Here is a 16,208-nt window from a genome sequence, read left to right as displayed (position 1 = left end):
ATGTGCTGAAAACTTCTGGAATGTTTTTCAGCCTATATGTAGTATTTTCATGAAAGATGAAATGTRCAGAACAGAAAAAAAATAGTGAGTTTCAAGCAATGTTTATAGAATAACTCATGCCTAGCACCCTGTCAAATTGTTCCTTCAAATTAATACCCGCCAAAGCCATTTTTTAAAGCAGCACCTTATGGTACTCTCACTGCAGGACAAGAACTATAGCATCACCCTCTGTAACAGGGAAGTACTACCCAGCTTGTTTCCCATCAGAATTAAATCTTAATATGCACAGAAAATACCTAAAAAGGTTGAAAAACTCCCAAATACAGTATTCAGGTAAGTTAGGCCAAAAATGACACGCAGTACTTTTAATGAAAGCATTATTAACACCTAAGGTTTTTGTTTCTTAAAGGCATTAGACTGAAAGTTTAAGTGTTTTCCATACTCTCAAAGATTTAACCAACCACAGGAAAAAAAAAGATTCGGATTTAGAAGAAAAGTACATTAAAAAAAGCCTAATCTGAAGATAGAGATTGTGACAATTTCTTTTGTTGCTATAATTTGAATGACCAAACACCTGATTAAGTCACAGCAGGTAAGATACGCTATGTGATTTCACACAAAGGAACTCAGGACACACTCTATGTAGTTAATGCAAAGAAAAAATGTAGTAATCAGCCAAATTAGAATATGTTTATCTTCATGTATGTAATTGTGGAAAATGCCTTAGGCTGGCTACAACTAGTCTTGCATTTCATAAAAGTCTGGAAATGACAAGACAAGATCCCCTGACAATTCTAAAATGATGAAGTTATACCCTATAGAAGAGCAATCTCAAAACAGATGTATCTCATACCTCTTTCTAAAACAAGGCGTGCATTTCAATGAACCATTCTGCTTCACTGCTGTACTTATCTATTCTTTCTATTATACTGTATCCAAGCAGCATTTAATTCTGAAAGCACCTTCAGCTAACAACTTCAACAAAAATGAAGCTCTGTAATTCCATCATCTTGTGTTAAGTTACCAAATTAGTTAATCCTTTTGTGCCACATATCTTCCCGTTTGTATGTGGAAATAAATACAATTGCCTCAAATGGATCTGCATCTAAAACCATTGGTCTGATATCCTTGAGAGGAAAAACAGTGAGATACTATTGTTCTTCATATGCCTAAATCCACCCAATGGCTTGGGTACTGAATCAATATATACTGAAGAGAATAATATACCAGTACAATCAAATTTTCTATTGTAAATGAGGTGCTAATTTTGTATGTTTAGTAAGAAACAGATTCTATGAAAAGCTGGAACACTTTTGTCTTATCAAAATGAATTCCTGGAAGGATAATTGAGGACAACTCCCGACACTGTAAATATTAGAAACAACTAACTTCAACATACCTTTTTTTCCCCCTCATTAAAAAATTATAATTAGGTGAAGAGTATTAATTTTGATTTTCAAAGTTCATAAAGTCTTTATCTCCTGACCAGTAAAGTACATTTGGAAGTACTTTGGAGGTTTAGATGTTGTAAATTTTACAGCTTGCAAATTATAAATTTTAAATTATTTTCCAAATCCTGTTAAAACTTGGTTAAACTGCTCTTTAGCCTAATGTATTCACAGACTTGTGCAACCTTCCATTTATGTGAAAATATTTTCCATTAGGTCTTCTATCAAATCTACTTTATGCAGCCTTCTGATCTCTTCTTCATGATTCAATGGTCTGTAGGTAACTTTAAATTTTGAAGAAGGAAAATAGGAAAATACTCTAAAATGGGATACAGTATTTTTTTGTTCTTTGAACTGTTTACCTTTTCAATAAAAATATACAAACCATTAAGCTTAAATGCCAAGAAAGAAAACTTCATGTAAAATGTATATTTTGCTTCTGAGATAAAATGTTCATAAAATTATTTCATTTTATTGGGAAAATATTTATTTTTTTTATAGCCAAAGAAAACCAGATTGTGAAGGGTTCAGTGAGACAGAATACTGCAGCCCCATTGCCTGGGTTTAGGGCTGCAATTGCTAGTAGATTTCTGCTCCACAGCCACCAAAACCTCCATTTATAGTTGGACTAAAAATCACCTCTGGTCATCCGAACTTCTTGAGGAGTTTGTCTGGATCAGTACAGGAAAGAACAGACTGTGTTATTCATCCGTTTCTTATACTATCTCTCTCTTCTCAYGCTTTTTTAGGAAACAACACAAGACTTCCTGTTAGCTGCGARTGGGAGAGGACCTGTCCTATATTTATGGCTCCTCCCCTTATTACCTTCACAAAAATACTTCTCTTTCAGATTTTTTAACTCCACATAGATACGAAAATCTTTCTTCTCAAATACTCTGTGTATCTTCCCCTCTGAAAGTACAAAGAACTATTTCAACTGAACGGCTTCTTCTGTGCATGAGTTGTTTGAAATGTTTAAATATACAAGTAAGGTTTTTTTTTGAACTTTTAAAACAGAAGTTCTGAAATAATCCATATTGAATTTATGACTACAAGTGAAGATATTCTGCAGTATATAACAGAAATAACTGAACAAAAATGCTCCAAATTTATTAAAATAATTTTCTGAAATAAAAAAGATAAATTCAAAGGGAAAACTGTAGACACAAAAACATAAATTCAAAGGGAAAACTACAGTACAAAGCAAAAGAAGGATCGCATTAAAATGCTCATTTTTGTATCATGCTGTGTAATAATACTGCTATTTTATGAAATATCCTAGGAATTTAGCCAGAAATCCACAGAGAAAAGCATACAACAATCTAATTATGCTTCCTAAAAGTATTTGCCAATACCTTATGAGTCTTAGGAACCTAAACATCTATATAAATGGCACACGCCTGCAAGAACAAGAAATCTGCTCCTCATTGAGTCATTAGTTGTAAATAATATTTTCAGACAAATCAAAATTCTCCARGCATACAGCAAACTTTACACAAGACACTTCCAACCCCTGCCCTGAGAGAGAGAGCAAGCAAAATACTGCACATGCAGTATCTGTCTAGTTTATTCAAACCTGTGCAGTCTTATCCTTTCTGTTTTCCTGCGTAATTTGTATTGAAATTGCACTATTGCTACAAAATGATAGAAGATACATATATATATATAGAGAGAGAGAGAAAAATAGATAGATTTGGTGAGAGATAAAAAGAAAAAAATTCAAAATACTCTTAAATGAAGAAAAAGCCTCTAAAACCTTCAGCTAAAGACAAATATGTTCTCGCAAGGATAACTTATCTCAGAAAGAAGTATCTCAGCACTCAAAACATTTCTACCCCCCCAACCTTCTGGTTTGTAAAAAGGGAACTAACCTGACATTAAGGACCACTGTGGCTGTTTTCTTCAAGCCAGCTGATCATGGAGTWTCTCAGGATTATGTTTTTTATCCAAGAGCTACTTTCTGATAAAATTAATAAGCTGCTTTGTATTTTTGAGAGCAACAATTTAATTTCTGGTAGAAATGGACTCAGGGAACACACTACATCTCCACACACAATTCTTCCTTAAGCTTATGTACAGAAACATAGGCAGCCTCACCTGTGTGTCACATTCTTCATATCAAATGATACAAACATCTGTTAAACTGTTTAAATGAGAAAAGCAAATTTTTTTTGCCAGTTCAAGATACGACATTACTGATGATACAAATTATTCATCTTCATAAGAGGAACAACTTTCCTCATCCTCAGGTGTCTCAAACATCATCAAATGAATTAGACCCTGGAGACACATTGGCTTTACACTGTCAGAAGAAAAACTGCAGAGATATCACAGCCCAGCGATAATTCTAATACTCAACTTATGAGTTCTATTGAGATAAAGAGACAGGCAAAGAAAAAAGGACAAATGCGCACGCTACAGAGAAATGAGTTTTTWAAAAAAGAACAAAGAGCACAGATACTTCTAAAGAAACAGTTCTCTTTCAAAGACACGCTCCAGTAGGAAATCTTGATTATTGGCTTCAGTAATTATTATTGTAATAAGGAGTGGTAGTCATCTTTTGTAAGAATATGCAGCATTCATGACAAAAGGAAAGAAGCTGCTTTTTCACAGAGAATCGGCAATTTAAAGGCATTCTTTTGGGGAATTTATTAGTAGTTTTATAATAATATCATAGAATCATAGAATAATTTTGGTTGGTAGGGACCTCTGGAAATCACCTAGTCCAAAGTCTTGCTCAAAGCAGGGCTAAATTAGAAATTAGATCAATTTGTTCAGAGCTTTGCACAATCAAGTTTTGAAAATCTCTASGGATGGAGACTCCACAGCCTCTCTCGGCAACCGTTCCAGCACTTGACCCGGTAAAAAACTGGTTCCTTTTGTCTACTTCAAATTCCTCTTGCTGCACCTCGTGAGTGTTGCCTCTTGTCCTTCCTTGTCTGGGAAAAGGCTGGCTCCTTCTTCTCTACAAAAGCTATTAAGGTAGTGAAGTCTGCAGTTCAGTTCTCCTTTAGCTTTCCCTTTCCCAGGTGGAACAAACACAGGTCCTCCAGTTTTTTCTCATGTGCCATATACTCCACTTTCCGAACCATTTATTTTAGTGGCTTTTCTAYGGATTTCCTCTCACTGAACATCTCCAATTATCCCGTGTTGTTATTCTAGACTTACTGTGATAGCAAAAAAGAGGTGATTCTTCTAAGGTACTGTAAGTGCACCTTCACTGTCAATGAATCAGATCCATTAAYTGGATCAAAGCAGACGCTAGTAATGCACTAGAAAAGCAGAGGGAAGTCCAAAGGAAGGAAAAAAATAGTATTTTTTCATCTCTCTCTTTTTTTTAATATATACTGGAACAACTTATTCAGTGACATCTAATAATACGCTATTTTAAATCTAAATTTACCAAAAATTTAAGGAGAAATTGAATGTTAGGAGCCCACTATATATACTACATAAAGCCAATTTGCATGAACTGTGACAGTGACAAAATACTATCTTTTGATGGTTAGTTACAGCTATTTTCTTGATGTAAAAGTTATGGAGCAAGTGGCAGAAGAACAAAAAAACCCTTTCCTCTTCTCTTTTTGCCTTGGCATTGGGTTGAATTTTTCTCAGTCTGGTATCTGTGCTCTTAAAAAACAAATTTGCCATCCTGAAGGACAGAAGGCCTCTGCTCTAAAGTCAGATCTAATATATTTTAAACAACTGCTTCCCAGGCATAAACCATATTCCTATTCAAATTCAGTCAAGAGGAAATATTACTATTAAAACAATTTCCTGTTTATGGTAGCAAATATTTTTTTAAAAAAGAACAATCCTTTCCCCATAATTCTATGTGAGATATTCTGCTACAAAATGTGTACACAATGACTTATAGTAGATATAACAACAGTACAGCCTTGAAAACTGATGTGAAAAATTTCAACTTCTAGCATGTTGACAGCCATATAATATATAAGGTCTCTTGACTGGATAATTTGGGCAGCAATAGCAAGATTCCTATGCCACTTCTGTGGCTCAAGATCAAATTTAGCTACTTTCACTCTTTTAAAATGTCATTTCAAAACACACTCATGAATCAAGTCAGTGTTTCCTAATTGCTTACATATATTATAATCTCATTCATTTCCCTTAGTACTAATTTAACCATTATTTATTTATTTATTTATTGGAGCAGCAGCTCAGGACTGCTGCTTGAACTGTTACACTTGGCAAATTCTTTGTTTTCTTACCAGGAAATCCAAGGAATTAAAAGTAAAATTCCCTCTTCTTTCAGGCTGGCGACTATTCCAGATTTTCCATTTAGCCTAAATTTACAGGATTTGGTAGCAAAACAAGTTCAGTCTATTTCAGATAGCTTTTTGATACTTTAAAGTTTTTTTTTTTTTTTTTTTTTTTTTGGCCAAATTATATACTTCAATCACAACTCCTTCATTAATCAGTGATTGCAAAGCTGATCAGGTACAAATCAATTTTATCTATAACCTCAATTTATGCTATACATAATCAACCCTCTCCTATTTAATTAACACAAAATGCAGAAAACATTGCTTTCAGTTTGCATGACCCATTAGTCAAAAGGTAATAACATACTGGAACGAGTTCAAGGAATAGGAAAAAAAAAAGGTGTCTGAAGAAAAATTAAAAGTTGATTATATACAGCTTAGTTTAATGTAACAAAAAATGTATGTCTGAGTGTAGAGAAGAACCTGATAATGGTCTGTAAATATTTGAGAGATGTAAACAGGAAGGGGTATTTGGGCTACTTAGATGACCCACAAGATAATAACCAGGAACAACAGAATGAAAAAGAAAAGTATCTGAACACTAAAAAGGTGCCCTTTTATTGAAGTGGATGAAACTGTTCAGTATTTTAAGAGAAGGGAAAAGAGACTGCTCTGTGTAGTACTGTGGAACATCTAGCACTGCTGGAAAAGATGCAAGAGAAATGCTGCTCTGTGTTTCTCTGCAACCCTTGCTGCTACCATTGCGGCTGTTGGCCCATGTTCCTGGAAAGTGGCTGGAAAGGTAAAGCCCTAGGCACTTCTTGCAACTGCTGCAGCCATTGAAACCACTCTGTCAGGGTACTTTTGCATAACTCTGACCCTCCTCTCATTTCTTTTAAATTTTCCCCAGTGCTACTTTTTCAATAACCTTGAGAAAACACATTATTTGACTACATAAGTGGGCCTATAGTTGTAGATCTTTGCATCTGTACTTTGTAAGATTCTCTGCAGTTCAACAAATAAATTGCATATATTAATATTATATATAAAGTTCTTGATAGAATGGCATCTCATATGATGATTGATATTTTGTTCTGAATATCTAAATTCTTTCTTTTCCCATTTGTTAAAAAATGCATACTCCTCGTTCTTGTAAAACGATTTTTTTGCTAAGAGCAGGGTCAYAGTCTAAGACTTCTTTGACAAATTCTTCAAGAAACATTCACAAAGCCTTGGTCAAAAGTAAATTTCATTAAAGGCTCAACTTCTCATATTGCTTCCAACATCTTTACTAGAAATTTAATCTCTTCCTCTTCTTAATCTCAACATCAGATTCTTCATCTAGATTTGATGTTGCTGTCACTAAGATAACCAGGACAATTCCTGATACAGGAATAATGCTACTCTGGGTATTTCATACAAGATGTTGAACACCTATTTGGTACTTTTTCTTGTTTCTTTTGGTTTTTCATGGAAGAGAGACTTACGTTATTTTGTCTGTGAACAGGTGTGCCAATCAGCTTCGTATCTACAATTTTAGACAATTATCACCACTTCCGTACCTGCTTCATTTTCACTCAGTGAACAGTTCTTAAGGACTATTTAGCTTCTGTTCATCTGGGCAGTTCCAGACTATACTTTATTCCTCTTCTCTTTTCTTTTTTTATTCCTACTTTATTTTTTCTATAGTATTAAAAAAGGATTATGTAATATGATGTTCTAGTGAATGCAGGACATTTTCCACTCTCTAATAAATATTCAAAAATATTTTACAGACAGCCTGTGAACAGGGTTTGTGAAATCGTAATGGGATGACTTATGATCATTCACCTTTCCTATACTGAAGTATCATCTAGTCAACTGCATGGTATAGCAAATTGTCCTGACATGTTTATATTAATGCATATTTAAATGAGAATAAGAAAGAAATAGTCAAATTTATGTTAAAGACTTCTAAAGGCTTAGCAGCATCTTACTAAATATATATGTCAGCTTAATCTAATCCTCCTACTTCTAACGTGTTCTGTGGTCTCAGCATGGTGCCCATAATGCTTTCGTGTGTTATGAGGGATTGCCGGTGAGAAGGGCACCATCACTACTACGCTTTGTTCAATCAAATTTTACGTCTGGTCTTAGGATGACAGAAAGCTATCTTTCTCAAATTTGCATCACAAACCTTTAGCTTTTTTTGACATTGGTAACGCTGGCTGTAATAACTTCCGATAATCTGTTATAGCACATGAAGTATACATACTCTCTGTTTTCATCTCACTGCAGATAGATAGTTTTACCAACTAGCTGATCACTACTGTCAGTAAACTGTGATACTCACCTAGATATAACTCTGCAATAAAGTTTAGTGTTTGGAGGAAGTGGAAATCATCACAGACAGACATCCAAACAGTTAAAATATCCTAGAGCAAGCTTACAGAAATAAATATAAGCAAGTTTTGGCCATGCTCTGAGCTGGCAAGACACAAACAAGTCTATTTTGGAAGTCAGTATTGCTCCCTAGTGAGTACGCTCTGCCCCTCTTGTGACATTCAAACTCATGTACTCATCCACTCCAAGAGCATAAGCAGAACAAGCTTATCTGAACTTCCGTAAACATATAAATATGTAAGTTTCTAATTCTTTTCAGGTAATAAAGTAAAATTCTGGATAATGTAAAACGTGCAATTTCTTCTGTGTTGGTTGAATCCAGCCCTAGGAAGGCTGACAAGATAATGGACCTTAATGGGATCTTAAGGTCTCAGCAAGGCCTTAAGTAGGAAAACAGTGTGAACATACTAGGAGAAACCGTTAGGAAGTGTGGTCATCAGAGCCTAGCAATCTCCAGCACCTCAGGCTGATGTTACAGACAGCGTAAAATATGTAAGATTTAATAGTGAGATCTGGTATTAGTTCTGAGGTATTACATCTGYGGAGCACACTACAGAAAACAAAGACATTTGTAGTAGTTCTGCCACTGGGCACTGTCCAGGGGACACTGGAATGAATGGGAACAGTGAAATCTTTGAGACCTTATAAAATGCTTTTTTAGCTAAGAGTTAATGTATATGTGTGAATACATTTTAATTTGTGAGAAGTATTATTATAATATAGTATGTAAGACAGTTAAACATATATTTCAGTAATCCATTAATATGCTGCATCCTTTGGAAAGCGAAGGAGACTTCACCTGAGGCTACAAGCCTTTGAAGGCTCTGAGGATATATATTACCAAAACACTTATATATGTCTCTGTGTCTTAATGATATATTGAAGATTAGTCTTCTGATTTTGAATCTGTGTTATAATAGAGTGAAAATTCATATATTAGTCTTCTATTAGATTGAAACTATCAGTAAGAGCTATTTCATCACTAACTATTTCAATTTGAGAAATTATTTTCAAATAGATTGCATAGTGATTCTTCCATCACATGACCTTTCTGAAKATTTTCAGATTAAAGTTCTTTTTAAATTCTTCACCAACGAATTAGCTCCACTTGTATACTTAATCTATTCTATAAATTCTARAGATTTGCAAGAATATATTTCTTAATAGTAATGATAAAATTGCTGTAACAATGGGAATTATTATGATGGTAGATAGATCTGAATACAACTAAAAATGAATATACAAAAATCGTAACTTTTTCTATACCTATGCCCTTAGCAGAGTAACATGAAAACCAAATCAAATCAAATTTTCATGTATACTATTTACACATTATAGTCAGTAATATATTTAACAAAGCAAATGAAAGTTATTTGAAAGGAATTATTTTACGGCCTACAAAATATCAGAAAGAGAGCAGGCAAAAGGATAATGTTAATCCCATGCCAAGAACATGTTTTATCAGGTTTCCTTTTAGCTCTTAAACAAGATGTAGTAAAAACAACAACATTCTGTCAGGCTATATGTTCATTCCTTGCTTCCTGGATTAAATATGCTTATTCTATGCCACATTTTTATAGCTTTCAATTCCTGTACTTTAAATCTATTAAACAATGTCAAGTTGAATTTTCTTCAAAGAGTGCTGCAGGTTAAGAAAAAAAATAGGACAGTAGAATATTTGAGGGCTAACATTTATGTCAGCTAATTAATATAGATCAGTTGTGGTTTTGCAAGGATTTTTTTAATGTTCATGCATGTTTGAGACAAATATAGACCAAAGATCTCATCCTATCCCTTCTAAAAGTGATAGAAAAGCTCTTAACTGATTTCAGCACAAACATGATCTACCAATTTTTGGCCTGATAGACAAAGGAGGTTTCTGTGCAATTACATAATGTTCTTTTTTCCTATTTGAGCACAGAATACAGAGATACAATATAAGGGATAAATCATAGTTGCCACATTATAGTTATTGTTCTGTATTCTCTTTACTTCATAAAGGAATCAGATTTTAAAAAATCTGAACATTGGGAAAAAACAGTATATTTGCTTGGTTGATCGGTTCTACTTAATAAGTTGGTAAGAAGTCATCTCATGCTCAAAAACAAACCCTCTAATCTATAGGATGCAACACCATTTTTTGTTTTAGAGCATTAATATTTCATCATTATTATTTTTCTTGAAAAAGTGTCTRCTAGTTTATRAAATATTGATATTTAAAATAGTTTYAGATCATGACAAGYGTTCTATCATTTGAACTCTATTCAAAGACTTTTATGTGGAAGATTCAGGTTACCTATCTCTGAGGCTGCTCTGTGGCAATTTCTCTTTTATCATAGAATAATTCAGATTGGAAGCAGATCACCTAGTCCAACCTCCTACTCAAAGCAGGGTCAGCAAGTGAGATCTGATCAAYTTAGTTAGGGCTATACCTAGTTTGGACTTGAAAACCTCCTAAGATGGAGTTTTTCTATTTGAGAGTTATGCCTGGCAACCAGAAAAAGAACAAACATATCTTAATCATGCCAATCCTCAAAGGCGCTTCTAAAATACCTTCTTTCAAACAAATCTTATGTAGAAATGAAGAAAAATTATCTCATGGTTAGTATTAACACTGTTTAACATCATCAGAAGTCTTACCTGTTTGTAGTACTCGAGGATCAAAGAAATCTTTCTTGAAAAAAGCTCTGAAAGACAGAGGAATTGCACTGCAGTCTTCAGAAAGTTTCTCAACAGCTTGTCTAAAYGTAACAACTATGTCATGAAGAAGTCCATCTAAATTGAGTGGCGAAGTAGAAGGTGAAATCAAGCTCAGACGTACAGAGATTGAAGCACAAGATGCAGAACTGGACTCCACAGATTCACATTCAATTTCAAAGCCCTCCAACAACATCTTCATTGCAAAATGTTTTCTTTGCATTGGCTTGTCAACTACTGCAATGACATGCCATTCAATGGCAGCATCTCTGGGTAAGTGAGGTATTACAACCACAGCAAGCATCCCACACACTGTAGGTGTATCATTATATGTCTCTGAGTCTTCTTCCTAGAAGTTAAACAAAATGTTGTGGATATTACACAACTGCTGGAAATTGATGATGCTCATATTAAGTYTATATATTCAAAAAAAGTCTGTACAGAAGAGTTATTTCATGAAGACTGTCTTTTTCTCTAAATTTTCTTATTGAGAAAATCATCTTGAGAAATTRTGAATTTATCTGACAGTTCATATCTGCTCATTTTTCAATCTCAGCTACTATGCCTCTGTCATTTAAGGAAATATTAATCATAATGTAATTTACACTCATTCTAATCCAACAGAATATGGCAGAAATCTAATTTCTGCACATGGTTACATTCATCGATATCAATGGTCTTAAGGAGAATGAAAACACATTGATTTATTTTAAAGGTTGGAATATTAAGAATACAGTAAAGATAGAGTTCAGATAGTTCTGAAAAGCAAAAYGGTCCGAACAAACCTTCTTAACAGACAAGAGCACTTCCTTAATAGCAAAGCTGTTTTTCAAAATACCCAGAAACTTGATTTTTTTTTTCTTTTTAACATCAAACAACACATTAGTTAGCCTACTTGGTAAGCTAATTCTGAGTCACTGAGCTGCTTCTCTYCTAATGGTATTAAAGAAGTAGGATATGCCTTCTGCTTACTTTCTTCGTAAAARTTTTAGTATAAATTGTAATGTACCTGTTAATAGGTATAGCAATTGAATATAATGATTCAGAACACTGAAACRTTCTTCCATGAGATAGAGAAAGAAATTGTGAATTTGTAGCCATTTCAACCTAAATTAATTGTACTTATGTACATTAAAGWGTATTATCTCTGAATCTTAACAAACCTACGATCAGTTCATAGAAGATTTATCTTSTACCTGTACTGTTGCTGTGTATTCAGTCCTTTTTCATCTGAGTAAAAGAAAAGAAGCCTTATAACTTTAAACTAGGAACAGCACATTTAGGTCTGCCATTATCTTATAGACATACATTCAAACTCCCATTATATGACAAAGTCTATTTATGGAAAGCAACTGAATTTTATGACACATATATTATCTCAACGTATTTACATTAGTGTTATCTGCTTTCTGAACAAACACATTTTTATTTGAACAATTTTAGATGTTATTCTGGCCAGTAGATATTTTTGTCTTACTTTTTCCTCCATTTTAAACACAGATCATATATTGAGCATTTTAATATTAGTGACTTACATCTTCTTTTTGGTGGACACAGATAATTCTTTTTATATACCAATTTGCTTACACTGCAGTCTTTACTGGTAATATTGCCCATTGCCTGACCTCCGAATGGAAAAATAATAACAAGGTAAAACTGTCATTTTACCCAAAGTCGATAAGGCCATATAACTCACAGTACCTTCAATTCACAGGCTCAATTTTCATCCACTCACTCTTGACTTTGAGAGGAAGGAATAATGACAGGTTACAGGCACTTTATTTCAAAATTCACTTGCAAAGTTATTGACAAGCATTTTCCACAGAACGTCTTTGATGCTTGACCCTCGTGAGCTGTTTACATGAAAAATGCACTTACTTCTATATTAACGATAGTGGAGTCTAATTCCATACCAAACATGTAGCAATTGCTTTAGCATTTCTGTTTTTGATATGGGAACAAAAATAGCGATAATTTGTCTCAAATTGCAGTCACTTCAGTCATAATAAAATCTCACTGAGTACTGTTTGCTTTCAGTACTTTCATTAGGTAAGCTGGGCTGTTATTAAGGTACCAACACATAAATGTTATATTAGCACTTAACAGGAGCACAGTTTTCTCCTCCAGGAGATGAATTCTAACCTTGTCAATATAATTCTGCTCTGAGTGCTATAAAACAGTTTGAAAAGATGAAATACTGGAGCTTTGCACTGAGAAAAAAAAAAAAGTCAATGCTCATTCAAGCTTAAAGGCCACTTTGCTGGCCCAAGGTGCTGAGGTACTGTTTAGAAAAAAAGTCTAAAGAAGCTCTCTCAGGTCACGTCAAGCACTGAAACAAACTTTTCTACTTCTCTGTGCTTGTCTTAGGTTGTTAAATCAATTACTCAGTATTTCTGCTTGCCTTCAGCTGCCATTTAGGGTATGAAGAAATACACAAAAATTAAGGCCAGGATAAAGTACATTTCCAAATTTAACAAATAAGAATTATTCCGAGTGAAAGACTATACACAGTACACCTGTGCAGTGCCATAAACTCCCACTGGCACTCATAACCTTTAACTTAAGGGTTTGAGCAAAGCACAGAGTGATGGAGCTACTGGGGACTAACAATCTTTCACCAACTCCTACTGAATCTTGCAGAAATACTTCTAACAATGACCTTGCCTGACTTATTTTCAAGAAATCGCTGACATTTGTGTTATACATGGATTTTGCATTTAGTCCTGAAAGTGTGCCTGAGTTAGCTTTGAATTTACAACTGCCTTAAACAGCTGAATATCTTTATGATAGCCTGTCCAGTCAATGAGAATGAACACGTAAGGTCTGCTAGGGAATTCTATTCATATGTCGCTGGAATAATATAAGTAAGCATATTATAAAGGACAAAGTGTGATTATTTTACTACTAACTTGCTCTTTACAATTGACTCTGCATTCTCGTCTATGAGACTCAGCACTTTCAGCAGACAGCTGTAAACACGGTGAAGAAAAACAAATCTTTAGGGTTCTTGTATGACGATACTGATGCAGTCTGTTCAATAAATGAGCACAGGTTCTGGCCTAGTCCTTCTTTCACACCTTCACAGGCTTGGAAAAGGATATCTGAGGTAGAAAAGGAAGCAGGTTGCCTCATAATTCTTGAAAAAGCAGCGTTAAACAGCTCTTCAGAACCTCTGTAAAATTCTTATTACTGAGAGACGAGAAAACAGTGCCAAACACTGTTGGAAAATGATTAGGAAAAACTCAACTGCAACAATATTCTACCAGTGGAGATTTAGAGTATGACCTGAATTTTACAAAACTTTGCAAATCTAATTAGGCTACAGGTGAAGCTGTCATCTAAAGGTATTTGCCTTTGACCCAMAGGGCACTTATTTCCTAGCTAATTATCAGTGTTCAAGTGATCTTAAACTCATGGGCAAGGGTCTGCCTGCTAAGTATTCCCATTTCCACTGCTTTCAAGCCATAGATGGATTGTTAGTTTTTCCACAGGATTGTTTTTTCTAACAACAAAATACTCCAAGGTAACTTTATGCCACGRAAAGTTTGGATGTCAGAGGAAGAAGGAGTAGATTGTAAAGGTTCAAAGGCTGGCAGCTGGGGTAATATGGAGAAGGRTGTTACTTCTAACATTACAGTTTTGCACAAGTTGATTTAATGAAGGGTGGAGGAGGAGGTCAGACAGGATTCTGCTGGTGGGCAGGAGAAAGCTTCTGAAAACAAATCGGTAACAACACTTCCAGGAATGGATGCAAACTGGACTGCCTCAGAGAGCGCACGAGGACTAACCCAGAATTCCGATCCTCCCATGCTAGGAGATAGTAGATCCTAAGAATTTGGACAAAGGCTTGATGCGACAAGTGACTTAGCTCTGAGTCTCACATTAGACTCTCCTCAAAACACAAGTCACCATATACTCCCACTGCCGTGAGGATCATATGCTACTTGAATAATATATCAAAGATGGGAAAGATGGCATCCCATAAAGTTTAGAAAAGAAAGCCAAACCCCAAATTTTTCTATTAAATGTATATATCATATACCATTCAAACRTATGTATCATATCATACATATATCATGTATTTCATTCTGTATCTAGTGGAGCAGTGGGAATGCTCCATGATCTTTGAATACTTCCTGTTGGAAAAAAAAATAGTAGGACTTTCCCCAAAGTGAAGAAAATATTGATATCCTTGAGATAAAACAAACTTATATCAGGGGAAAAACAGAAGATAAGGAGTAGATTTTAGAAGGATTGGGAATGTGACGCTGTTATTTATCTCCTATTTTATGATTTCAAAGAAGGATTAATGCCGTATTACTGTAAACACTGAGGAGAGTGCCATGCTAAACTCTGCAGCATCTCAGAAAGTCTTTTTGGACTACTTAATGAAGAACCACAGCAGCTGACATCAGTCAGGAAAGCAAATCAAATGTTATATATTCTTAGGAAAAGAACAGAGAATGAGGTGGGTAATATTATGACACTGCAGAAACTCACAGTTCACGTGCACCTTGAATAAGGTTACAAATCTGGATCTCCCATCTGGAAAAGGACATATGAGATGCAGAATGTATCCAGAGCAGAAGAATATGGATGATCAAAAGCTATGCATGAAGGGACTGAATGAGAAGGCTGCCCAGACTTCTTAAGGATCGTATGGCAGAAGTTTACRAAATCATTCATGATGTAAAAACAGTGGATATGAATTGACTGTTCCCTCTTGTCTTTTAGTACAAAACCTAGAGATCATCAAATGTTATTAGTAAGAGCATGGTTACAAAAAATGGACTAGGTAGACCAGGATGGTGGATGAGACATGGAATTCTTTGAGACAAAATGCTGTGGTTGCAAGAACTGCACATCTGTTCAAGGGGAGAGTCTGAACAAGAAGAATGATTCATTGGGGATTATTAAGGAGACATTTACAAATTTTTAGTTGAAGAATATTTCCACAATTATTATTAATATATATATAGTAATAAAAATGTACATAATTATTAAKTTAAATTTAACTCTTTTTTTGAACAACCAAAACAGAACTTACAGTCCCAGGCAGCACCAAGTGTATCTGCTCTCGGCACCGTTCAGAGGGATGTGGATTTCAAGTCTATTATCAGTGGAGCCACCAACACTGTTGGATGTGTTTTAACCTCTCTAAAGAGRTTGTGATATGGATGCTTACCTCAACTCTGCAAAAGCAGGCCACACACTACAGCTATCAAATGCGATCCAATTCACTGGGATATCTAATCACAGGAAATGAGAATGGTAATTCTTACTAAACTCTTTATACATGCATTGGCTGAAATTGAAAAGATGCCCTAGCCAACACTTTTATGAAAATGTTTAATGCAGAAATACAAGCCCTTTCACATAAAAAGAGGAAAGTTAACAGCAGTGTGTGTCTTATTTCATTTTTAAAATTGTAATTAACCTATATCTCCACATTAAA

General features: G+C 34.7%; 1 protein-coding gene across 4 annotated transcripts in view; it reads right to left on the bottom strand.

The window, feature by feature from the left end:
* Positions 1-16,208, bottom strand: part of DPH6 (diphthamine biosynthesis 6) — a 205,738-nt gene that overhangs the window by 26,740 nt on the left and 162,790 nt on the right. For all 4 annotated transcript variants that reach the window (XM_085301636.1, XM_085301634.1, XM_085301635.1 and 1 more), the window contains exon 14: positions 10,697-11,102. In XM_085301636.1, the coding sequence (XP_085157762.1) occupies positions 10,697-11,102 (406 nt within the window). The remainder of the gene's footprint in view (positions 1-10,696; positions 11,103-16,208) is intronic.

The sequence above is a fragment of the Rhea americana genome, unplaced genomic scaffold (genome assembly GCF_003343005.1).
Source record: "Rhea americana isolate MKP2758 unplaced genomic scaffold, rheAme1 scaffold_18, whole genome shotgun sequence".
Taxonomy (NCBI): domain Eukaryota; kingdom Metazoa; phylum Chordata; class Aves; order Rheiformes; family Rheidae; genus Rhea; species Rhea americana.
This window is presented reverse-complemented; position numbering and strand designations above follow the sequence as displayed.